The sequence below is a fragment of the Leuresthes tenuis genome, unplaced genomic scaffold, assembly GCF_036924035.1.
Source record: "Leuresthes tenuis unplaced genomic scaffold, fLeuTen1.0.hap1 SCAF_1, whole genome shotgun sequence".
Taxonomy (NCBI): domain Eukaryota; kingdom Metazoa; phylum Chordata; class Actinopteri; order Atheriniformes; family Atherinopsidae; genus Leuresthes; species Leuresthes tenuis.
Window position 1 is genome coordinate 28,289,668 of NW_027325355.1, and position 24,293 is coordinate 28,313,960.

The 24,293-nt window shown below is 47.6% G+C and overlaps 1 protein-coding gene across 3 annotated transcripts; it reads right to left on the reverse strand.

Annotated features, from left to right (window-relative positions):
- Positions 1-809: 809 nt before the first annotated feature.
- glsa (glutaminase a) lies at positions 810-23,083 on the reverse strand. Of its 3 annotated transcripts, none has more exons than XM_072375796.1 (18): positions 22,717-23,083; positions 16,808-16,898; positions 16,296-16,414; positions 13,940-14,069; positions 13,737-13,816; positions 13,496-13,659; positions 11,469-11,527; positions 6,743-6,775; positions 6,494-6,552; positions 6,297-6,363; positions 6,107-6,157; positions 5,843-6,019; positions 5,633-5,764; positions 5,462-5,554; positions 4,205-4,266; positions 4,042-4,118; positions 3,905-3,968; positions 810-2,440 (listed from the first exon to the last, which is right to left on the reverse strand). In XM_072375796.1, the coding sequence occupies exons 1-18, from the start codon at positions 22,947-22,949 to the stop codon at positions 2,293-2,295; spliced, it is 1,839 nt and encodes a 612-aa protein (XP_072231897.1). In that variant the 5' UTR covers positions 22,950-23,083; the 3' UTR covers positions 810-2,292. The 3 variants fall into 3 exon arrangements, with proteins under 3 accessions (XP_072231897.1, XP_072231896.1, XP_072231898.1); XM_072375795.1 differs by having other exon boundaries at positions 16,808-16,904; XM_072375797.1 differs by lacking the exon at positions 22,717-23,083 and adding an exon at positions 18,283-20,468 and having other exon boundaries at positions 16,808-16,904.
- Positions 23,084-24,293: the final 1,210 nt, after the last annotated feature.

Genomic DNA, 24,293 nt, shown 5'->3' on the forward strand with positions numbered 1-24,293 from the left:
TTAAACAAGGTAAAGGTTCTGGGCTGATTTCTCTGAGCTGGTTTTCACCTTTGCAGCCTCTCATTGATCAGAAGGCACGGAAACTCCCATCGACCTCAGTTTGAGCTCATCTCATACCTGCTGACATCATTCTGTGCATGGGGCCCAAACCCGGCTGCTACATGTGGTTGGAGCAGGGCCAAAGCCTCCTGACCTGACCCGGCAGGTCTGACGGCGTCCTCGCAGCACCTCAGGAGCGCGTTTCCTCCTCTGAGTCGCAGGACTTTCTCAGATGAAGCCGCAGTGAGCAGCTGAGGACAAAACTGAAGAATATTCCACACAAATCGCTCCAGATTGATGCTTCTGCAGGAGTTCAGAGGAGTAAGAACGGGCTCCAGATGTCTCACTTAAAGTGACGATGAAACCCACCTGAGCAGGCCGGGAGACGAACCCACAGCCTCAGCTGAATAAACCTGGTTTTTAGCTGCTCATTTCAGCTGTTTCACGTCAGAAACACATCAGCTGGCTGAGGCCTGAAGCTCTGCCTTCAAAACACTCCTGAACCTGACGGTCAGTTGTTCTTCTCCTGCTCCACCTGCCCAGACTCCACCTCTCTGGGTAATTACTTCAGCTCGTGGGCAGCAGACAGGAGTTCAGCCTCAGCTGTAACATTAAATCTTTCCAGAGTAACAGCAACAAAAAGACCGTTTCAGTTGGATTCCTTCAGAATAGTTTCTGATTGACGGGATGTTTCGGTCTTATTTTAACATTTTATCACCGTCAGTTTGCCCACGAAGGGTCTCAGGCTGCTGTTAAGACCCCCCCCCCGATAAACCTCAGACACGTCGTGGGTTTTTCTAACGTTTATTGAATATTTTAATTTGTGAATAAATATCTGGGCTGCCTGCGACACTCCGCAGCAGCATAAATACACATGAAGAAGAAGAAACACGTTACATTCAGAGCAGTTCACTCACGTTACAACCGTTTCGGGGCTGAAATGACAGGTTTGTGCTGATTCCAACCTGGACTTTTAAAACACGTCGACCCACAAACAAAACGGCAGATTTTTGCTCCGCCGGCGTCCTTCCTGGATGCCCCGCGGGGACCGACCGCCACACGCCATCAAACACGTTCGTGTGCACTCAACGGAGGAAATATTCCAGGTTTTAGTTGGACCCCGACGGACGTGAAAAGGAACATAATCACATGATAAATCTAAAGGTGACATCAGCAGGAACCTGGTGGTTCTCTGTGTAAATGTTGAATTTAGGAGTCTGTAGCATCTGTCCAGTAACTACTGCTGATTGTGCAGGTAACCGTGGCGACGACCTGACTCTGTGATGCGTTATGCTCACAGGCTTCAGATTTCAGGGCTAAATGATCTTTATTTGCATGTTTTCCTCACCTCAGCTGCCTCCAAACTGGAGAAACGCTCAGTTTGATTGATTGTTTTCTTTAAAACATTCATGAGTTGGAGCCGTGGTGCCACACCTAATATTCCACTTCTCCATCTCTAAATCCCAGACAGAAAATCAACAGAAGAGTCTGTGTTTTACAATAAAAACTGGGTTTAACGTCTGAAATGTTGATGATTAGTTTGACAGAGGAAGACGAAGCCCTTCGGCTCCACCTGACTGAGATCGAACTACAACAAAGAGACGCGTCGTCGGGCCTTTGCAGTCTGGCAGTGTCTCGTCTGATATGTACAAACTCCTCCCACCGTCGACCAACTCGACTCTGGCTGCTGCCTAACTCCAGTCCTTCGCTTTAAAAAAAAACATTAAACCGTGAACCAGACGATTAAAGTCCAGTTTCACAAGAAAGATGAAAGAAACAGAAGCTTTGAGCGGAGAGGAAAGAGGGAAGAACCTTAAAAGAAGGACGTTCAACACTGACGGCTTCCAGAGTTTCAGTGAAATCACGTCAAACTAATTATTCACCTGAATGCACGCCTCCCCTTACACCCGGGAGGAAATACCTCTCGTTCTGTTCCACCACGCTGCGATGAGGGCTTTGAAGCTGCCGCGGCCGCTTTCCGTCTGTTCAGCCGGCGTTCAGGGAGGGCTCAGGAAGGAAAGGTTTCCGCGCTCGGAGTAAATACAGTGAAATATTACAACAACATCTACGGGGGACACGATGAGGCGCTTTCACACTGGAGAGGTGGCGTCTCAGAGCTTAAGGGGACGTTTGAGGGGTTTCTGATCATCTCTAACGGGTTTTTGTTTGGTGTTGCTTCTACATGCTGGACTCCCCCCCGCCTCCTCCCTCCACTCAGAGCGTGCCGGCCTCCGGCCGTGCGCCTGCTCTCCATCACAGCATCCCGTCCAGGTTCTTCTCTGCGTTCTGCTTGTCGGCGCCGCTGTCCTGAGGGCTGTACTGGTTGTGGTAATCGCGGAGGATGGTCACCACATCGTGGTGGCCGAAGTGCACCGCCTCGTCCATCGGCGTGTTGCCCCACCTGCAGCACACACACTTATCATCACTGTCTGATTAAACAAAGACAATAAGACAGTTTAAATCCATCTGATCAGACTGCAACACTTTCTTCAGCTGAATGACTTCTGAAGCTACTTTAATCCTCTGAAGAACACAATTTTTCCTCTAAACCAAAGCAAAAACAGTGCACTGCCTGAACACCAGGGGGCAGCAGAGAGGGGGCATTAAATCTCTTCTGTAACTGAATTTATTTCATCTCTCCTGTATTAAATATGGGGCACATAATCCCACCTCGTCTGACTGATTCCAGCATCAATAGATAATTATATTCCATATTTAAACATCTTTAATACTTCTCTTTCTAATGACTGTGCCACTTCTTACTCTTTTGCTGCTGTAACACTGCGGGACGAATGAAGGTCGACTTTAACTCCTCTTTAATGTGATTCCACAGTTCTTTAGTCCTTTGTTATTGTGTTAATCTCTAGTTCTCTGCGCTGGGACATCGGTTGGAGCTGCGGTACAGACTCAGGGTGGGAAAACTGGTTTTAAAGCTCATATTTCTGCACGAACACTTTGTGCTGCGGGCAGATTGTGTGGAAGGTTAAGTGTGTTTCATGGTTGCCAAACGAGCCCTTTTCACACGACTGGTGCACCTTTGAAAGCGGCAGAAGAAGAAGAGGGCAAAGCGCAGAAGAAGAAGAGGGCAAAGCGCAGAAGAAGAAAGGGGAAAGCGGCAGAAGAAGAAAGGGGAAAGCGGCAGAAGAAGAAAGGGGAAAGCGGCAGAAGAAGAAAGGGGCAAAGCGCAGAAGAAGAAGAGGGCAAAGCGGCAGAAGAAGAAGAGGGGAAAGCGGCAGAAGAAGAAGAGGGGAAAGCGGCAGAAGAAGAAGAGGGGAAAGCGGCAGAAGAAGAAAGGGGAAAGCGGCAGAAGAAGAAAGGGGAAAGCGGCAGAAGAAGAAAGGGGAAAGCGGCAGAAGAAGAAAGGGGAAAGCGGCAGAAGAAGAAAGGGGAAAGCGGCAGAAGAAGAAAGGGGAAAGCGGCAGAAGAAGAAAGGGGAAAGCGGCAGAAGAAGAAAGGGGCAAAGCGCAGAAGAAGAAGAGGGCAAAGCGGCAGAAGAAGAAGAGGGGAAAGCGGCAGAAGAAGAAGAGGGGAAAGCGGCAGAAGAAGAAGAGGGGAAAGCGGCAGAAGAAGAAAGGGGAAAGCGGCAGAAGAAGAAAGGGGAAAGCGGCAGAAGAAGAAAGGGGAAAGCGGCAGAAGAAGAAAGGGGAAAGCGGCAGAAGAAGAAAGGGGAAAGCGGCAGAAGAAGAAAGGGGAAAGCGGCAGAAGAAGAAAGGGGAAAGCGCAGAAGAAGAAGAGGGCAAAGCGCAGAAGAAGAAGAGGGCAAAGCGCAGAAGAAGAAGAGGGCAAAGCGCAGAAGAAGAAGAGGGCAAAGCGCAGAAGAAGAAAGGGGAAGCTGGAGGCCTAAAGACCAGCAGGCGACGCGTACCTGTCTTTGGGGACTGGGTTGACTTTACATGCCTCCAGCAGGAAGCGGACCACCTCAGCGTGTCCTGAAACACAAACAAAACATTAGCTGCACCGAACCGACTGATTAACACACGGAGATCTCCTCAAGAGCTTCACCTTCAGCAGCAGCAACATGCAGCGCCGTCCTGGAGTCGTAGTCCCTCTGCTCCATGTCCATGGAGGACAGGGCAAACCTGCAGGGAGACGCACAAAACAAACAGCTTCCTGAAATGAACCGTTCGTATTACAGCAGACGGGATACACAGGTTACCGCCTGTACCTCCTCAGCGCCGACACGTCTCCGGTGTACGCAGCAAACAGAAGGTTGATCACAGACTTCACCTGAAACAACAGGAAGAGGAGAGCTGAGAGACGCCAGAGCAACGAGCATCCAGCAGAAAAACAAATCAGAATCGAGCTGTTCTTAACGAACAGATTCATAAATCAAGCCGTTCTTAACGAACAGATTCATGAACCAAGCCGTTCTTAACGAACAGATTCATGAACCAAGCCGTTCTTAACGAACAGATTCATAAATCAAGCCTTTCTTAACGAACAGATTCATGAACCAAGCCGTTCTTAACGAACAGATTCATGAACCAAGCCGTTCTTAACGAACAGATTCATAAATCAAGCCTTTCTTAACGAACAGATTCATAAACCAAGCTGTTCTGAAGGAACAGATTCATAAATCAAGCCTTTCTTAACGAACAGATTCATAAATCAAGCCTTTCTTAACGAACAGATTCATAAATCAAGCCGTTCTTAACGAACAGATTCATGAACCAAGCCGTTCTTAACGAACAGATTCATGAACCAAGCCGTTCTTAACGAACAGATTCATGAACCAAGCCGTTCTTAACGAACAGATTCATGAACCAAGCCGTTCTTAACGAACAGATTCATAAATCAAGCCTTTCTTAACGAACAGATTCATAAACCAAGCTGTTCTGAAGGAACAGATTCATAAATCAAGCCTTTCTTAACGAACAGATTCATAAATCAAGCCGTTCTTAACGAACAGATTCATAAATCAAGCCGTTCTTAACGAACAGATTCATAAATCAAGCCTTTCTTAACGAACAGATTCATAAATCAAGCCGTTCTTAACGAACAGATTCATAAATCAAGCCTTTCTTAACGAACAGATTCATAAATCAAACTGTTCTAAAGTAACAGATTCATAATTCAAGCTGTTCTTAACGAACAGATTCATGAACCAAGCCTTTCTTAACGAACAGATTCATGAACCAAGCCGTTCTTAACGAACAGATTCATGAACCAAGCCGTTCTTAACGAACAGATTCATAATTCAAGCCGTTCTAAAGGAACAGATTCATAATTCAAGCCGTTCTAAACAAACAGATTCATAATTCAAGCCGTTCTAAACGAACAGATTCATAATTCAAGCCGTTCTAAACGAACAGATTCATTTCCCAGCAGGTGGAGCTGACTTTAACAAAGTTACAGAACAGGAAAGAGTGAGCGTTGTGGGTCTGGAAGACGCATTAAAAGGAAAACGATGCGCCGCACTCACCCTCTGATCTCCTCCCTCTCGGCGTGGATCCAGTTTCTTGGCAAAATGCCTCAGATTGTCGTAGTTGTGGAAGTTAAAAAGGGAGACCAGGTCCTGGAAAGAGAAAACACTGCTTCAGTTTCCGGCTGATGAACAAGTTTTCACAGCTCCGAGGTCTCGGGCGGGGGTTACCGTGCAGAACTGGATGCCTCTCACGCTGTTGCCCAGCTTGTCCAGCGGAGGGGACCAACACATGATGCCCATCACATTGGGAACAACCAGGAGAATCCCTCCAGCAACACCAGATTTAGCCGGCAGACCCACCTGGAACAGACACGAACAGACATCGGTTACAGGCGTCATCACGCATCACTGAAAGTGCTGAGGGACGCAGGCACTGACGTGGAAAGCAAACTGTCCGGAGAAGTCGTACATCCCGCACGAGTGCATGAGGCTCAGAGTGTCTCGCACGGCCTCGGGGCTCAGCACGCGCTCTCCGGTGATTGGACAAAAGCCGCCGTTGGCCAGCGTCGCCGCCATGACGCTGGCGCTCTCACAGGTTACCTCAATGGAGCACAGCTGGAGGAGAGGAACAAAAAGAGGGACTTTGATGATAAAAAGACGGGAACCACATGTTGGAGGTTTCTCATCCAGCATCTTCCTCACCTGGAAGTAGAAGTCCAGGATGGAGGTCATGTCGGTTCCCTCCGGAAAACACTGAAAGGACCAAAACACGGTCAGACGACACAAGTCTGCGCTCCTTACGGCAGATTTGGACTAAAGACACAGCTTCAGCGCTTTAAAGCACTTAATGTGATGAGAATGAGACCCTTTGAGTGGCAGCAGCTTCTCTCACCTTCTTCTCCTTCAGGTAGTAGCCGATGGCAAAGTTTCTGTCCCCAGACTCGCGCTCCGACTGGAATCTGAGACAAACAGAGTGAACCGGGACTCAGCTGCAGTCACAGAAACCCAAACCGAACAGATTTTCTCCCAAAGCCGCAGGAGAGGTTCTGCTGGGCGCCTCAGTGGCACCCGGACAGTTTCTGTACTCACGTTGCGTTGCTGAAGCCCACGTACTCGTTTCCTGCCAGTTTGTTCATGAAGTTCATCACCTGCAGAGCAGAGAACAGGACCCTGCTGAATTTAGAGCTCCCCAGAGCAGGAAGTTGATTATTATTATGATGAATACAGCTAACAGCAGAGTAAATGTGTGTTTTAATTGATAATCAGATGAAAAAGGCCTCTTCCACCTAAAACACCAACTCATCTTCAGTTTGGGACCAACAACACTCTCATACTCACGTAGTCAAACTTCTCAGCGTTGCTGGCGCCTTGCTGAAACACAAACAGAAGCAATCACAGCTTTTATGGATCTGCCTCTCGGCCCCAAAACACAAAAAAGACATGTTGTAACATCAGCCAATCACAGATGAGGCGTGTCTCTATATTAAGCTACAACAGTGCAAGTTTACATCACTACCGGTGGGACCAGTCAAAACGTCACTCAGTCATGACATCAGATGGGTTCAGATTAGAGGTGGAGACTAGCTGGAGGATGGAGGAGGTGAAATAAAACTGTTAATCCACTCAGAGGTTCTGGTTTTGTGAAACAAAGGAAAAACCAACATGAAAAGTAGAAAGTAGAACGGCGTCAGTGTGACGAACCGCTGTGATAAGCAGCATTTTAGCACAGGTGTGTGTGTGTGTGATAAGCAGCATTTTAGCACAGGTGTGTGTGTGATAAGCTGCATTTTAGCACAGGTGTGTGTGTGATAAGCAGCATTTTAGCACAGGTGTGTGTGTGTGTGATAAGCAGCATTTTAGCACAGGTGTGTGTGTGTGTGATAAGCAGCATTTTAGCACAGGTGTGTGTGTGTGTGATAAGCAGCATTTTAGCACAGGTGTGTGTGTGATAAGCAGCATTTTAGCACAGGTGTGTGTGTGTGTGATAAGAAGCATTTTAGCACAGGTGTGTGTGTGTGTGTGTGATAAGCAGCATTTTAGCACAGGTGTGTGTGTGTGTGATAAGCAGCATTTTAGCACAGGTGTGTGTGTGTGTGTGATAAGCAGCATTTTAGCACAGGTGTGTGTGTGTGTGATAAGCAGCATTTTAGCACAGGTGTGTGTGTGATAAGAAGCATTTTAGCACAGGTGTGTGTGTGTGATAAGAAGCATTTTAGCACAGGTGTGTGTGTGATAAGCAGCATTTTAGCACAGGTGTGTGTGATAAGCAGCATTTTAGCACAGGTGTGTGTGTGATAAGCAGCATTTTAGCACAGGTGTGTGTGTGATAAGCAGCATTTTAGCACAGGTGTGTGTGTGTGTGTGATAAGCAGCATTTTAGCACAGGTGTGTGTGATAAGCAGCATTTTAGCACAGGTGTGTGTGTGTGTGATAAGAAGCATTTTAGCACAGGTGTGTGTGTGTGTGATAAGAAGCATTTTAGCACAGGTGTGTGTGTGATAAGCAGCATTTTAGCACAGGTGTGTGTGATAAGCAGCATTTTAGCACAGGTGTGTGTGTGTGTGATAAGAAGCATTTTAGCACAGGTGTGTGTGTGTGTGATAAGCAGCATTTTAGCACAGGTGTGTGTGATAAGCAGCATTTTAGCACAGGTGTGTGTGTGTGTGATAAGAAGCATTTTAGCACAGGTGTGTGTGTGTGTGATAAGAAGCATTTTAGCACAGGTGTGTGTGTGATAAGCAGCATTTTAGCACAGGTGTGTGTGATAAGCAGCATTTTAGCACAGGTGTGTGTGTGTGTGATAAGAAGCATTTTAGCACAGGTGTGTGTGTGTGTGATAAGCAGCATTTTAGCACAGGTGTGTGTGTGATAAGCAGCATTTTAGCACAGGTGTGTGTGTGATAAGCAGCATTTTAGCACAGGTGTGTGTGTGATAAGCAGCATTTTAGCACAGGTGTGTGTGTGTGTGTGATAAGCAGCATTTTAGCACAGGTGTGTGTGTGTGTGATAAGCAGCATTTTAGCACAGGTGTGTGTGTGATAAGCAGCATTTTAGCACAGGTGTGTGTGTGTGTGTGATAAGCAGCATTTTAGCACAGGTGTGTGTGTGTGTGTGATAAGCAGCATTTTAGCACAGGTGTGTGTGTGATAAGCAGCATTTTAGCACAGGTGTGTGTGTGATAAGCAGCATATTAGCACAGGTGTGTGTGTGTGTGATAAGCAGCATTTTAGCACAGGTGTGTGTGATAAGCAGCATTTTAGCACAGGTGTGTGTGTGATAAGCAGCATTTTAGCACAGGTGTGTGTGTGATAAGCAGCATTTTAGCACAGGTGTGTGTGTGATAAGCAGCATTTTAGCACAGGTGTGTGTGTGATAAGCAGCATTTTAGCACAGGTGTGTGTGTGTGTGATAAGAAGCATTTTAGCACAGGTGTGTGTGTGTGTGATAAGCAGCATTTTAGCACAGGTGTGTGTGTGTGTGATAAGCAGCATTTTAGCACAGGTGTGTGTGTGATAAGCAGCATTTTAGCACAGGTGTGTGTGTGTGTGTGTGATAAGCAGCATTTTAGCACAGGTGTGTGTGTGATAAGCAGCATTTTAGCACAGGTGTGTGTGTGATAAGCAGCATTTTAGCACAGGTGTGTGTGTGTGTGATAAGCAGCATTTTAGCACAGGTGTGTGTGTGTGTGATAAGAAGCATTTTAGCACAGGTGTGTGTGTGTGTGTGATAAGCAGCATTTTAGCACAGGTGTGTGTGTGTGTGTGTGATAAGAAGCATTTTAGCACAGGTGTGTGTGTGTGATAAGCAGCATTTTAGCACAGGTGTGTGTGTGATAAGCAGCATTTTAGCACAGGTGTGTGTGTATGTGTGATAAGAAGCATTTTAGCACAGGTGTGTGTGTGTGTCTGTGTGTGAGACCCACTTCCTGCTGCCGTCACACTGCGAGTCACATGATCAGCGACCAACTGTTAAAGGAACAATCCGCAGTTCTCCACCCGAAGGTCGATTAAAACAAACCTATCGAGTGCATTATGGGAAATGTAGGTTTCTGACTTTGACTCGGCTTCTCTGAGCTGAATCCACGATTCTCTCGTCAGATTTTCTGTTTTCAAGAGTAAGAGAAGAACTAAAGAGGGAAACCGTGACGACTGCAGCTCGTCTGTTTGTTTTCAACGTTACACAACGAGAAAAACCATCTTCATTTCACTGCAATCCTGCTGTTACACAGCCAAACTGTCCTTATTCTGCCACCATTTCATTCATACATGTCGCTTTATTTCATTCAGTGAGCTCTTCTGCAACTATTCATGTGGTCGCAGATGTTCTCCAGATGTTCAGCTTGGGTGTCATGTGACTGGCAGTGTGAGCGCACCAAGTGGGATCTCTGAGACAAAAACTCTCCTTTTTTACTAATTTAACAACAGCAACGACTGCGTTTTAAGGAGATTAGTGGACTGTGACTGCTAAAAACAGACAGAATGAGCTTTTACTCTGAAACTGAAGAAAGCAAAGAGCCTGTTCTCTACAGAGGAATGAAGGATGAAGAAAACCAGAGCTGCTGTTTATAATCCAGGTGTATAAACAGCGGTGGAGAATGCAGGTGAAGAACATTCAGAAACAGCCACGTAAAAGGCTAAAGCTTCACAAATCCAGACCAAAGAGGGGAGGAATTATTAAAAAGGAGAAATTACCAACGTCATTGACCTGTTGATGTGGTCATAATTTCCCAAAGATCCTAATGCTGGAAAATATGCAACAACACATAAAACCACACAACGAGCCTTAAAAAGGTACATTGCACATATGAAGTGTGTGGGGGGGCATGCACAGTCCTCTCTGAACATGCTCAGCAGTGATTGGCTGGGTCTCTGCTGTTAAAGCTGCTAATTATCACCTGAACAGGAGGATTTCATGACTAAACACTCTTTAAAAAGCTCGTTTTCTTCTTTCTTTCTTTAAAGTGCTGAAGTTTGCTTTGTTGAAAAATGAAAAAGGTCGATTCTGGCTCGGCTCGGCGTCTTTGTTCTGGTGCACGTGCACGAGGACGGAGGCGAGTTCAGACCTGAACTGATTTATCAGATGAGGCTGCGGTTACAGAATCAGGATTTTATTCCAGCTGGCAGCGGTCTGACACACAAACAGAAAGATGTGAGACTCGGATCAGCTTTCTGGGGAGCTCGGCTGCGTTAATATAAACTTCACTGGTTTTACGTTTAAAAGCATGTGTGGGAGTCCAAATAAGTGCAAATATGCAGTGATTCGAACCCTAAAAGCATCACCTGGGTGTGTCAGCCGGCTTTGAGACGCTCGATTTTGAACAATGAGCCGATTCATTTTTAGTTTTTGGTTGGACTCTGATAGATCCTGAGACTCTGGTCACAGGCCTAAAAGGTTTATTATTCTCCATCCTGAGGCTCCATCCACCCCTGCTGCTCATGCAGGCAGCAGTGTGACGGTGGAAATGTGCACGCTTCAACGCTAACATGGTCAGATCATCAGTTTCTGCCCATCGGGACTCCATCCCTTCCACAGCAGTGTGGACAGGTTCAGCACCGGACGTCCCAGCTCTGTAAATGCAGCTGTTTTCCCTGCATCCTGTTTCTGTGCAGCAGCTTAAATACGATGCTGTGATTAAGCTGCTCTCTGAGGAACCCTGTGGATTCCTCTCTGGCCTCTTGTGTCGCAGTCAGGGGGCAGAAAGCAGCTCCCGGGTGTGTGTGGAGATCAGAGGAGGAAATTAAATGGAACACTCAGGTGATTAAAGCTCTACTTAATGTGGTGGAGCTGACCTGGAGGAAGACACTCCTTCTCCACCCACTCAGTGTGCTTTTTGATAAATCCCCTTTCAGCACGATTATCTATAATCTCCCTGTATACAGTAATCTGCTGCGCAGGCTATCATCACTTTACCTCACTCCTCTCACTTTTTACTCCCTGCTGCACATTCAAACGGGTAAAAAAAAGCCTGGATATCGTCTCATGGTCAGTCATCTACATTTAAAAACGGCGATTCTGTATTCAAACATGTGAAATGGTTGATGTTTGGGGCGTAAACGCAGCTTACCTTAATGAGGGAGGTGCAGACGATGGCACCAGCATTAACCATGGGGTTGTGGGGTTTATCTGTGGAGGAAACATGGGTTCGTATCACCATAGAAACGATAGAGATGTTTTCTTTTTAACCGACCCACGAAAATTAGGAGGCAGACTGGATGAGAAGAATTACACTAAACTGCAGATAAAAAGAGCTGAAAGAGGTGAAAACATGAGGAATAATCCACTGAGTGGACATCAGCGTAATGAGGGCGCTCTGTGTGTTTAACTGTTCTTATGCAACAGGCCTGAACAATGCTTAAGAAAACATAATGTACTGTAAAAATAAAGCTTCTGACAGAGCAGACAAGTCGCGCTGTCAGAGGGCAACAAAGAGAGGAAACTGGACACGTTCTCACGCTGCTTTCTATTCAAAAACAACTATTTCTACAGACTTCAGTCTGGTTTGATGTAATGTCTGCTGACGGTGGAGCGATGAACCAACTCAAGCTACTCCTACGCAGACGGATCAACTCAGTCTGTGGTTTTTACAGAGCTTCCTCACAAAGGACCGTCCCACATCTGAAAGACAGGCAACAGGGACCAATATCGGCCACTTTGTATTTTATATTTCAACATTTATCAGAAAACAGAATAATCTCAGAGACGTAACAAAGGTGTGGGTACAGAACGTGTCTCCAGTGTCCATTTCTGCTGAATCCAATTCAAGGCTGGGGGGGGCACAACCTACACAGGTTACCAGTACATCACAGGGTTGTTTAAGCATCTAAAAGTGGGTTTTTTGTTCATTGTTTTTCTGATCAGAAACCAATGTTCAGCTGTGCAGAGCCTGAAAATTAAAGGGGAATTCCGGTATTTTTAAACCTTATTTCTGGCATGAAATACGTTCATCTGCTCACCGAGAACAGTTTGGTGAAAGTCGGCGTCCTTCGGAAGATATTTAGATAACTGGAGATCCATATAACGGAGTGAACGGGGCTTAGAGGATGCAGCCTCTAAATAAGGCATTATCTGTCTTTATTTCACCAATACTTTAAGAAGAATGAATGAATGAACGTGTGCTATAGCTCTGTTAGCTCATAGCTGCTGTTATGTGGCTACTTGCAGCTATAGGAGAGCTAATGGAGGGATTTCTACACAGGCACTCTACTGGGCCCACTTCATCCACACGCCCCCCTGCAGCACAGTTTATTCACTCCGGTAAGAACGTCCATCTTACTCAAAGTCGTCGTTCACGTCGTCTAAATCTGATAAATATCCTGCCATGTTGCACAAAACCATCAGCAGCAAACTCTGTGTGAAGTTAGCCGACTGTCACAGAGCACGGAGTGAATAAACTGTGCTGCAGGGGGGCGTGTGGATGAAGTGGTCCCAGTAGAGTGCCTGTGCAGAAATCCCTCCGTTAGCTCTCCTATAGCCGCAAGTAGCCACATAACAGCAGCTATGAGCTAACAGCAGCTATGAGCTAACAGCAGCTATGAGCTAACAGCAGCTATGAGCTAACAGCAGCTATGAGCTAACAGAGCTATAGCACACGTTCATTCATTCATTCTTCTTAGAGTATTGGTGAAATAAAGACAGATAATGCCTTATTTAGAGGCTGCATCCTCTAAGCCCCGTTCACTCCGTTATATGGATCTCCAGTTATCTAAATATCTTCCGAAGGACGCCGACTTTCACCAAACTGTTCTCGGTGAGTAGATGAACGTATTTCATGCCAGAAATAAGGTTTAAAAACACCGGAGTTCCCCTTTAACAGCTCAGCTGTCACAGCCACCTTAAAAACCTGCTGAAAACATTTCCACTGTGAGAACTCGATTCGATTGATGAATCTGTTCAGTTTGTAGCACATAAATCTTCATTTATGTCTAACGTTTGCGTTCCGTTCTCAGAGGTCACGAACACAGCAGAGCGTCTCTGCTGCTTCACCTGATCGTGTTTCTGTTACGCAGCAGTGCTTCAGCTCCATGGCAACCAGGCCACATGGATCCTCTTACAGACAGACTGTGAGCAGGTTTGAGAGAGTGGTTTCCTCACCGTCCTCGTTCAGGAAGAGCTTGTTGAACCTCAGGCCGCTGGGTTCTTTGCCGATGAAGCGGTGAACATACTCGGTGCCGTGGTCGTGAACAGCAATCGCGTATTTCAGCGGCTTGACACAAGACTGCAGACAGAAAGGAACTTTGGTGTCGCCGACAGTGTGCCTGGGAAAGAGAGAGTCCTGGTGAGCTGTTCGTGTTGCTGTGGGTCAGTGAACATCATAAAGAAACTGAAAGTCTACCTCTGTCCATCAACCGTACACAGAGCGACGGACCACAGGTCGGGGCTGAAGCGGGCCAGCTGGGGAATGTAGTCTGCCACCTGCAGCAGGAGGACAAAAACAGCAGCTTTCAGCAGGCTTCTCTCCTCTTCAGGAGTTCTAGCTCAGTCTCTGGCTTTTTCCAGCTGTGCACGGGTTAAAATACATCAGCAGCCTGCACGTACCTGCCCCCCCGGCAGGTTTTTGGCTTTGTCATAGAGCTCGTCGATGTGGGCGCAGAAGGGCTGGAAGTCTGGGATGACAAACTTCTTCCGGAAGGCCTGGGTGAGCAGGACAATGTTGCTCTGGACGCATCTGAAGCCGAGAGGAAGACAAAACAAGCCTGTAGTACATGGAGAATGGCACCCCCCAACCCTAAAATATATCAGAACTTATATACCCATGGATAAATCAGGCAACCAGCCCCCCCCTCACAACATTAAAGCTGCACTGCTAAGTTAAGGCTTTCTCTGGTTTAAATAGCCCCTTCATATCATTTTCGGCTCCATTTTAAATGAGTGCGTTACAGAGGTCCGTCTGTGTGGCAGTTCATTTAATTTACTGATGCACAGCTCTAAGATTTTCTATTAAATAAAGTCAATAATGACATTTTTGTGTTCTCTTTTTATTTGGAAAAGTATCCAAATGCATGTTGGTGTCGAAACAACGCTCCTCTGATGTCACAACCTGTAAAACACCGTCAGGACGTCCACAATGTGCCCCGATCCGTTTCATTCGGGGGATTATGACCTACAGAAACTGCACTAATCCACAACTCCACGTAATAAGCCTGTGAGGTAGGAGCTGCGCCTCCAGCAGGGAGATTTGTGCCTCAGCCATCTCAGAGCATCAAATCCCCGCAGAGAAAACACAGGCTGCTCCACCCCCCGTTCACGTGCTTCCCTCCGACAGGCCGAGCGCCGTAAATAAGCCGAGGCAGCGGAAGTGATGGCTCTCGGCCAGGAGCAGCCTGTTCCCCGGGGAGTCGTCATATGCACCGACTCTCCAAGCTGTCGCCTTCTGTCTCTGTGCTGTTTCCTCAGGGGGGGGCAAACAGCAGCAGGGGGGGCTCAGCTGAGCTTGTGTAGCTGTCATATTTTTAGATGTTTAATGAACTTGTGAAGGATGAGATCACATGATCTCTCACATCAGCAAAATGTTTCCCGGGCTCAGGCCTGAACAGGAGAGCGGTGTCGGCCGAGCTGTTCCTGGTGCTGTTCCTGGTGCTGTTCCTGGTGCTGTTCCTGGTGCTGTTCCTGGTGCTGTTCCTGGTGCAGTTCCTGGTGCTGTTCCTGGTGCTGTTCCTGGTGCTGTTCCTGGTGCTGTTCCTGGTGCTGTTCCTGGTGCCCGTGCAGTTCCTGGTGCTGTTCCTGGTGCTGTTCCTGGTGCTGTTCCTGGTGCCCGTGCTGTTCCTGGTGCTGTTCCTGGTGCTGTTCCTGGTGCCCGTGCAGTTCCTGGTGCTGTTCCTGGTGCTGTTCCTGGTGCTGTTCCTGGTGCTGTTCCTGGTGCTCGTGCTGTTCCTGGTGCAGTTCCTGGTGCTGTTCCTGGTGCCCGTGCAGTTCCTGGTGCTGTTCCTGGTGCTGTTCCTGGTGCTGTTCCTGGTGCTGTTCCTGGTGCTCGTGCTGTTCCTGGTGCTGTTCCTGGTGCTGTTCCTGGTGCCCGTGCTGTTCCTGGTGCTGTTCCTGGTGCTGTTCCTGGTGCCCGTGCAGTTCCTGGTGCTGTTCCTGGTGCTGTTCCTGGTGCTGTTCCTGGTGCTGTTCCTGGTGCTCGTGCTGTTCCTGGTGCAGTTCCTGGTGCTGTTCCTGGTGCCCGTGCAGTTCCTGGTGCTGTTCCTGGTGCTGTTCCTGGTGCTGTTCCTGGTGCTGTTCCTGGTGCTCGTGCTGTTCCTGGTGCTGTTCCTGGTGCTGTTCCTGGTGCTGTTCCTGGTGCTGTTCCTGGTGCTCGTGCTGTTCCTGGTGCTCGTGCCCTGCTGCGCACGTCAGATACTCTGACTGCACAACATGGGAAACCCTGCCTGCTGCCCACACCGACAGCCTGTCTGTGATGCCAGATGTGGGCTGTTAGCAGCTTTAGTTGAACCGTTTCATCATGAGTCTTTGACCCATTTGTCGGTTTGAGCTCGTCTTTCCTTCCAAAAACACCTTCTCCTCACGAGCTTGAACCTCGGAGCAAGAAAAGAAAAGCCCGATCTGATACGACTCTGTTTGGTCTGACAAATGAAACCATCTGCTGCTGACGTGCAAACTGCAGCGTGATGAATAATTAACGGCTCTGACCGGCGTTAATAATTCCTACAGGCTGCCATGAAAGATTGATGTTGACCATAAAGGTGGAGGAGGACACAGGGTTTTTCTTTCCTCTGAGACAGTTTCTAACAACAGAAAGTAGCTTCCTTTCACCTCAGTGTGGAGGACCGCGTCTGTTCTGAAAAGCCACATATTTCACAATAAACTCGCACAACAAGATGAACTTCTGGCCTTTTTAAACGTGCAGAAGACTGAATTATAGCTGCAGAAAAAGCAAACCCAACGGACGGCATACTTTTTGAAGAGGTGTCGGTCCAGCGCTCCGTCCGAGGTGGTCTTCATGGTCACCTTCAGCATCTCCATGCATTCCTTCAGCCGGGGGTCTCCCGTGCGAAGCCCTGTGGCTTTAAGAGCCTGCACACAGAGGAGGGGAAGCACCACGATTAACACGGCCTGACAACAAATCAATGAAGTAAGTAGCCGTGAACGGCGGCTTCTGAAGAGCTGAACAGAGGTCGTAATTCAACAGTGAAGGTTCCATAAGTAATGCTGCTGGTTTTACTGTTTTCCTCCATGTTTATCGACTATAAAATGCAGAAACTAGCCTCTCTTATGGTGCATGTGCCCTCGCTTAGCTGCACCAGTACACACCACAGTGAGACTTTATTAAGGCATCCAAACAGCACCTTTTCTGGGCCGTTTCTCTGGGTTTTCTCCCATACTTCCCCCTGCACTGACCTCAGGTTATCATGTTCCCTGGTGATCGTGCAGCTGTCACCCTCTCAGACAGTAAATGTGAGAACTCACTGTGGTGAACTTGTGCGCAGGGATTTTTTCCTGACCCTCTGCGATGGTGTAGAAGAGCAGGTCCTCCAGGCTGGGCAGGATGCCCGCCTTCCTTCTCCTGCAGAGGAAAAGAGAGGTGAGGAAAACGTGTGACCCGCTGTGGTGGAAACATGGAGGGGAGCTGCAGCAGAGGGAGGAGAAGAGGAGGAACAACTGGAAAAAGCACTGAAACCTGTGGAAAATCCCCTGAAAGTTCTCATGTCGTTCTTTTCCACAGGTCAGAGTGGTGCTCGCCGTTGTCTACCTTCCTTGAATACCAGCCAGTTTCAAGCCAATTGAACATTTAGCAGAAAACACAGACTGGAAGATAAGTTGCTGTCTCACAGGCACCTTCACACTGTGAGGTTGTGAATTTGGCTGAATGGAAGCAGTCTGGATTGTGATGACGGGCCTGAACTGTGACGTGGAGCTCTGCCAAAGCTCAGGCTCGCTGATGCTCAGTGGCTGGGAAACAGCCTCTGGTGGCCTGCTGGAGTTTACCGCCAGAGGTCTGAGGAGCAGCAGCTTTCAATGCTTGGTGCTGTGGATCCCCGTGACGTTCACTGGGTAAACTGGCTGGTATTCTCAGCGGCATTTCCACAGAGTCTCTGGGAGGAACGTTAGTAGCGTGTCAGACCGGCTCACAGCAGCTTCTCTGCTATGATTCATAGCAACACCAAATAGGATTTGTGCAAAGCTCTGGCTGCCCAGGCTCACAATGCCCTGCAGTGCATCATGGGACTGGACTGCGTGTTGGGAGAGGATGTCTGAAGGTAAAAACTTGAGCTGGCTCCACTGCAGCCGGCCAGAGATAAAGCAGAAGAAATCAGCGGTTTAGCAGCGTTTCCTCTCAATTTACCGAGCAGCAGCTGCAACATTAACGAGCCAAATCTAGTATAAGAAAGGAAGAAATGATCAAAAAAGCGGCAGGAATCTGATACAGCAGCCATCATAGTAGATAGAAACTCTCATTCTGACAATGTGGCCGTGCAAAAGGAAGATAAACAACCGACCAAAACACCTGAACACACACTTTTCAAAAGAAAACGATGTACACAGAAAAAGGAATTTAGGGGATGTTTTTAACAAATGTTGGTCTATTTTATAGATAACCCGTAACTGAAGACAGCTGAAGGACGTTGCTGCCCCCCCGCTGCTGCAGAAGACTGGAGAAACACACCAAGCTGGAGCGAGACAACGTTAATCAGTCTTTTACTGCCAGGTTCCACCAAAAGCTGGAAGTCAGAGAGTCCGAAGATCATGTTTACTGTCCAATTAAAATCATGTGGTGCTGTGATAGGTTAAAAAAAAGTCGAATAACACTGAAAATGTTGTTTTTAGAGGGTAAAATCTCTCAAATCCTGACTCCAACGTGAGTGGAACAAGGCATTTTACACTGAAACAGTTCACACGCCATCCGAATTGACTGGTTGCTGCTGCCGGGGTCCACCTTTGACCTCATTAATGACGGCTGCTGGTGAGAGAGGAGTGAGTGGGGATGGGGGGAGGGATGGAGGGTGAGGAGGGGGATCTAAGCGCAGCCACCGGGAGGAAGTGGGGTCGTTTCAAGGTAAAAGCGGTTTTCTGTCGGCTTTCTGCAGAAAACCTCTACTGCTACTGGAAAACAGACTTCAAATGAAAACTATGACTAAAATAAAAAAGAGAAACATACTTACAAATGGAAAGCAAGCAGATCAACAACAGGGAGAGAGTGCAGAGGGAATAATACTGGATTAGTCACACATTCAGAACATCTGTGCAGTGGAAAGAACAATCTGAATTACAACAACTTCAATGTGTCTTAATCAGCAGTGAGAGCAGCATCTGAATCAAACCCTGTGGGAACATTTCAGTCATAATATCACACTGATCCTGAAGCAAGTAGCTCCAGTTTCAGCGAAATGTGCTGGCAGAGGTGGACAACATCTGGAGCAGCCTCATTAGTGCAGGGGGTCTGCGAGTGCTTTTAAAGGTCAGCTGTGACTCAACACAGTCTGTCCAGGAGCTGAAAACGCAGTAGAGCCGTTCTGCATCTGCACAGGAGGAGCATCAAATCAGTTAAACAAGCAGCCGGCACCACAGGGCACCCATGGGTGTTAAAAAGGGGACATTTTAATCCTGACAGCCTGCTCATCGCATGCAAACATCATCCTGTGCACACACAGGTGAAGAAGCTTATGTTGGACTCCTCTGGGATTTTCTCCTCCCGCAGAGCCGACCACAGATTACGTGATGACACGCTTGGGGCCGCTGCCACGGTCGCTCCTGCTGGCGATCTGATAGAGTCGTATCTGCTGATGGCGTTTGCTGCGATCGATGCCGCGCGTCACGACAAACCGGCGTGGAGTGTTCAGAGGCGGCGCTGCACGAATCGATCTTTGCCCCTGATTCATCTGCACCTGGAGGCCCTGACGGCGGCTGGGCGGCACGCCAGCTCCCAGGCTTTAGAGCAGAAGCTGTGGAAACGGTGTAGGCGGAGAAGCTCCCCTGCATTACAAACACTTCTAACCCCTAACGAGCTGGAGCACAGCCTCGGGACCCTCGTAAGCAGACAGGAGCTGGAGCCGGGCCTCTGGGGCTGCTGACAGCCCGCCTTCAATATCACATCAAACACACTCCTGCCTGCTGGATCAATGTTTTTAACGCTGCCCACTGATGTGCAATCAGAGAAAAACAACACATGAATTCAGCTGCTACGGCAAACAGATAATCGGGCAGGTTAACGTCCAAAATGACCTTTGTATTTGTTGGAAGAAACTCAGGATTAAAGCTGTTAGACATCTCTTCCTGCAGAGCTCCACAGGAGGATCCTGAACCCGTTCACCGCTCGCCATTCATCCAGCGGTTTAATCTCTGATCAGCAATCATTCACAGAGCGGGCCGAGGCCTCTCTGGAGCTGAAACTGGCCCTCAGGGGGAACAGGAAGTCTGTGGCAACCAGTCAGCTGAGCAGCCCAAACATGGCCGACAGCTCCAGTAAATTATCCAGAAAAGGAATCAACTGAAGCGTTTCGTTACCGTGGAAACCACCAGAGAGGACAGTGTCACATGCTCTGATTGTTTAAGGACAGATGTGATGGAGTTTTTTTAACATTTACCGCTGTAAAAGCCACAGTTAGACTGTGTTAAAAATGCAAACTGAGTCGTTAAAGGTCAAATATGCAGCTTGATGCTTTTCTTTGTTGAAATGTTTTTAACTGTGGCTCAAAAACAAGCTGCTTCAATTAAAAAAAAAGGATCAAATGGAGAGTCCTTATCCTGCAGATCTAAGCTGCCGAGGCCTCAGTCAACACTGCAGCGTTTGGACGGAGCAAAGTCCCCATCCAGCCCTCATTTCTTTACATTTTCCCTGCAAGCAGACAGATTATCTTTTCATCTTTTAAAGAGGTCTAGATTAACAGTTTGAGGCTTTCTGGAGGTTTTATTTACACTCCCTTGTACCTGTTAAGCCACTTAACCCTGATCTGAGATCATTTAAAAAAAACTGACTCTAAAGAACAAAAGGACATTTTATCTGCTGACGGAAGCATTTTTAACACCAAAAATTGTCTCCAGATGCTCCAACAGAGACGAGAAGTGTCCTAAAACAAGGTTTTTGTGTCTCTATAAATAAAACACCAAGAGCATCCCCCATTTCATAGCTGCACAGAGTTCTAAGGAGAGCCCTGGAGTACAGGAGAGCCTGGAGTACAGGAGAGCCTGGAGTACAGGAGAGCCTGAAGTACAGGAGAGCCCTAAAGTACAGGAGAGCCTGAAGTACAGGAGAGCCTGGAGTACAGGAGAGCCTGAAGTACAGGAGAGCCTGAAGTACAGGAGAGCCCTGAAGTACAGGAGAGCCTGAAGTACAGGAGAGCCCTGAAGTACAGGAGAGCCCTGAAGTACAGGAGAGCCTGAAGTACAGGAGAGCCTGAAGTACAGGAGAGCCTGAAGTACAGGAGAGCCTGAAGTACAGGAGAGCCTGGAGTACAGGAGAGCCTGAAGTACAGGAGAGCCTGGAGTACAGGAGAGCCTGAAGTACAGGAGAGCCTGGAGTACAGGAGAGCCTGAAGTACAGGAGAGCCCTGAAGTACAGGAGAGCCTGAAGTACAGGAGAGCCCTGAAGTACAGGAGAGCCCTGAAGTACAGGAGAGCCTGAAGTACAGGAGAGCCTGAAGTACAGGAGAGCCTGGAGTACAGGAGAGCCTGGAGTACAGGAGAGCCTGAAGTACAGGAGAGCCCTGAAGTACAGGAGAGCCTGAAGTACAGGAGAGCCCTGAAGTACAGGAGAGCCCTGAAGTACAGGAGAGCCTGAAGTACAGGAGAGCCCTGAAGTACAGGAGAGCCTGAAGTACAGGAGAGCCTGAAGTACAGGAGAGCCTGAAGTACAGGAGAGCCTGGAGTACAGGAGAGCCTGAAGTACAGGAGAGCCCTGAAGTACAGGAGAGCCTGAAGTACAGGAGAGCCTGAAGTACAGGAGAGCCTGGAGTACAGGAGAGCCTGGAGTACAGGAGAGCCTGGAGTACAGGAGAGCCTGAAGTACAGGAGAGCCTGGAGTACAGGAGAGCCTGAAGTACAGGAGAGCCCTGAAGTACAGGAGAGCCTGAAGTACAGGAGAGCCCTGAAGTACAGGAGAGCCTGAAGTACAGGAGAGCCTGGAGTACAGGAGAGCCTGAAGTACAGGAGAGCCCTGAAGTACAGGAGAGCCTGAAGTACAGGAGAGCCTGAAGTACAGGAGAGCCCTGAAGTACAGGAGAGCCCTGAAGTACAGGAGAGCCTGAAGTACAGGAGAGCCCTGAAGTACAGGAGAGCCTGAAGTACAGGAGAGCCTGGAGTACAGGAGAGCCTGAAGTACAGGAGAGCCTGGAGTACAGGAGAGCCTGAAGTACAGGAGAGCCTGAAGTACAGGAGAGCCTGAAGTACAGGAGAGCCTGAAGTACAGGAGAGCCTGAAGTACAGGAGAGCCTGAAGTACAGGAGAGCCTGAAGTACAGGAGAGCCTGAAGTACAGGAGAGCCTGGAGTACAGGAGAGCCTGGCCGTTTAAGGGGTGAAAATGTTTCGCTGACCCCCTCCACAGGACGCAACACTTCGCTGAGGAGTCCCTTTGTAAATCATGACATCTTAATTGAAGTCAATGGGTTTTGAGAGGAGGTGCTCAGGCTTTACCAAGCTGTGGCGGTGCTTTTAACATTTGTCCCATCTACTTCCAAAAGTACTCTTGTCCTCACTTCTGTGAGCACTCACCAATTTTCAGTAATGAATAGTTAAATCTGCCCGATATACACACTAAGGCACCAGTAGGGCTGAAGTGAGATTATAATAAAATACATTTATCACTGAAGCCACATGCTGCATCATCATCGGCCTAAATAACCCATATAATTTATGATGGATGTAAAACACAGCCACACAGCTGCTGGGTGCATCCACAGATGTGACTGACCTTCATTAGACATTGACAGCAGGAGTTCAGGAAGCTCAAAATATGCTGAATTAGCTTTATGGGTGTTACAGTTAGGTGAATATGTTGGGATTTAACAGCTGGTGGCAGGTTAAAGCCTCACCGAGCCACCCAGGAGCTGCAGATGAAAGGTGCAGCTGCAGATGCTGCTGATAGTCACGACCTGACTCGCAGCTTCTATTATCGGACAAATCTAATCGTCCGATAATGGATCTCTGCTACCTGCGTTGCGCACGGAGCTGCACGCAGCTCAACCCAGACAGGTGAAACCGCACAGGCCCCGCAGGTGAGCGACGAGTATCCCCAAACTATGAGGCTGGCGGTCCTTTCGCTGGCTGCCCTGCTCCGTCAATCCGACGGAGAAGCATCCCAGCTAGCTAACTCACTGCTAGCCCCTCGGCGTGATGCGCCTCCAGTTCTTCTCTACTTCGGCCTAAAACCCACGTTACTCACTTCTCTGCTGAAGACTCCTTGGCGACTTCATTGTGGCCGTCACCTGTGGAGCAAAAGCCTCTGAAGCCGTGGTTTCTGACGAGGTGGTGCTGGGTTCTCCCCCTGGCCGGCGACCTCCAGCACGGACGAGCGGTGCTGAAGCAAGCGGCGGCTGCAGGTGTCGCTTTCACACCAGCTTTACCTGTCAGTTGAAATAACTCCTTGAGCGCTACCGTGGACCGAAAATGTAACATTTCAACCCCGTCGAGAAGACTACCTGGTTGGCGTAACAACTGTGAGATGGATTCAGGGCTGTGAACAAACCCAGAGTACGTTCCCAGATGAGAGCGTCGAGTAACGGTTTTTTTCCCAGTGACTCAACGGCTGAAAAATGCGGGATACAACCAACCTTTATCCCGGCGCCAATTTTAATTGGACTATCATCGTAAATATCTGCATCTGATTGGCCGAGAGGGCTGTCAATCACTGAAAGTGGCCCGTCTAATGTTTTGATTCCTTATCCTATTCACCTCCAACAATTAGGAAATTTAAGTCAATTTACATGTTTTTAGGTACATTTTCCCTCCCTGTGATATTTATGGAGGAGCTAAAATCATTCGGAATTAGATTTAAAAATGGAAACATGATGGAAATTCACCAATAAAAGCGATGCTAATGTGTGATGGTTCACAGGATATTCCTAATAAAAGCCATTAAACTTGTTTCAAACTTCCTTATAATTAATCCTTTCATAAATAGCTATTATTTTTGGTATACCTTTCATGGCAGGTACACATTCGCTCAGTCTGATATATTTTTTGGCATGTTTTAATTATTCCTATAAATCCCTATAAATGGTTTTTTGTATTTATATAACAATTTCCGTCCTAAATTCTGTATTTATGATAAATAAGTTCATTATCTTCAGTTAATTTCTTTTTGTATACAATGAAATACACACTCGTATGAGTCGTGTTCTTGAATTTCCCCCTTTGTCATAACTTTTCCCACGTTTTCTGACTAAATACTGTGTAAACCTGAGAAAGGTGCATTAACAGTGTTCTTGTGCTCATGTGACATGTTGACCATTATTTTACTAGATGCCAACTGCTGGAAGTAGGCTCATTACTGGGCACAAAACCCTGTTTTTTGTTGTCTGAAGTCGAGTAAAAGGTGCATATGAGCATGTTCAGCTGTAATTAGGGCATTTCCACAGATGCACTTTGAGACTTCCTGATGTTAAAGTGACAGATATTGCATGAAAGCAGACCCGTGGAGGGTTTCACTGCTTGTCTCTTGTGTTAGCAGTGATGAGTTGACACAGTCTGCCACTTTGTGGAATGTTTTGGTCCTGCATGCAGACACTTTGTGATGCACTTAACATTTACAGCAGCACCTCCTGGAGGAAGCAGCCCAGAGTTAATGACGGTAAGTAGCATAAAACTGCATTCATACATTTTAACAGTTCCCTTTTAAGGACATCAGCCTAACTCATCTAATGTTTTATTGTTAGATTTGATCTCTGGGATCCCATGTGGGTGGAGTTTACCACCCAACATGCAATAAATGACCTACTAAAGATATTACTCACTGGAAAC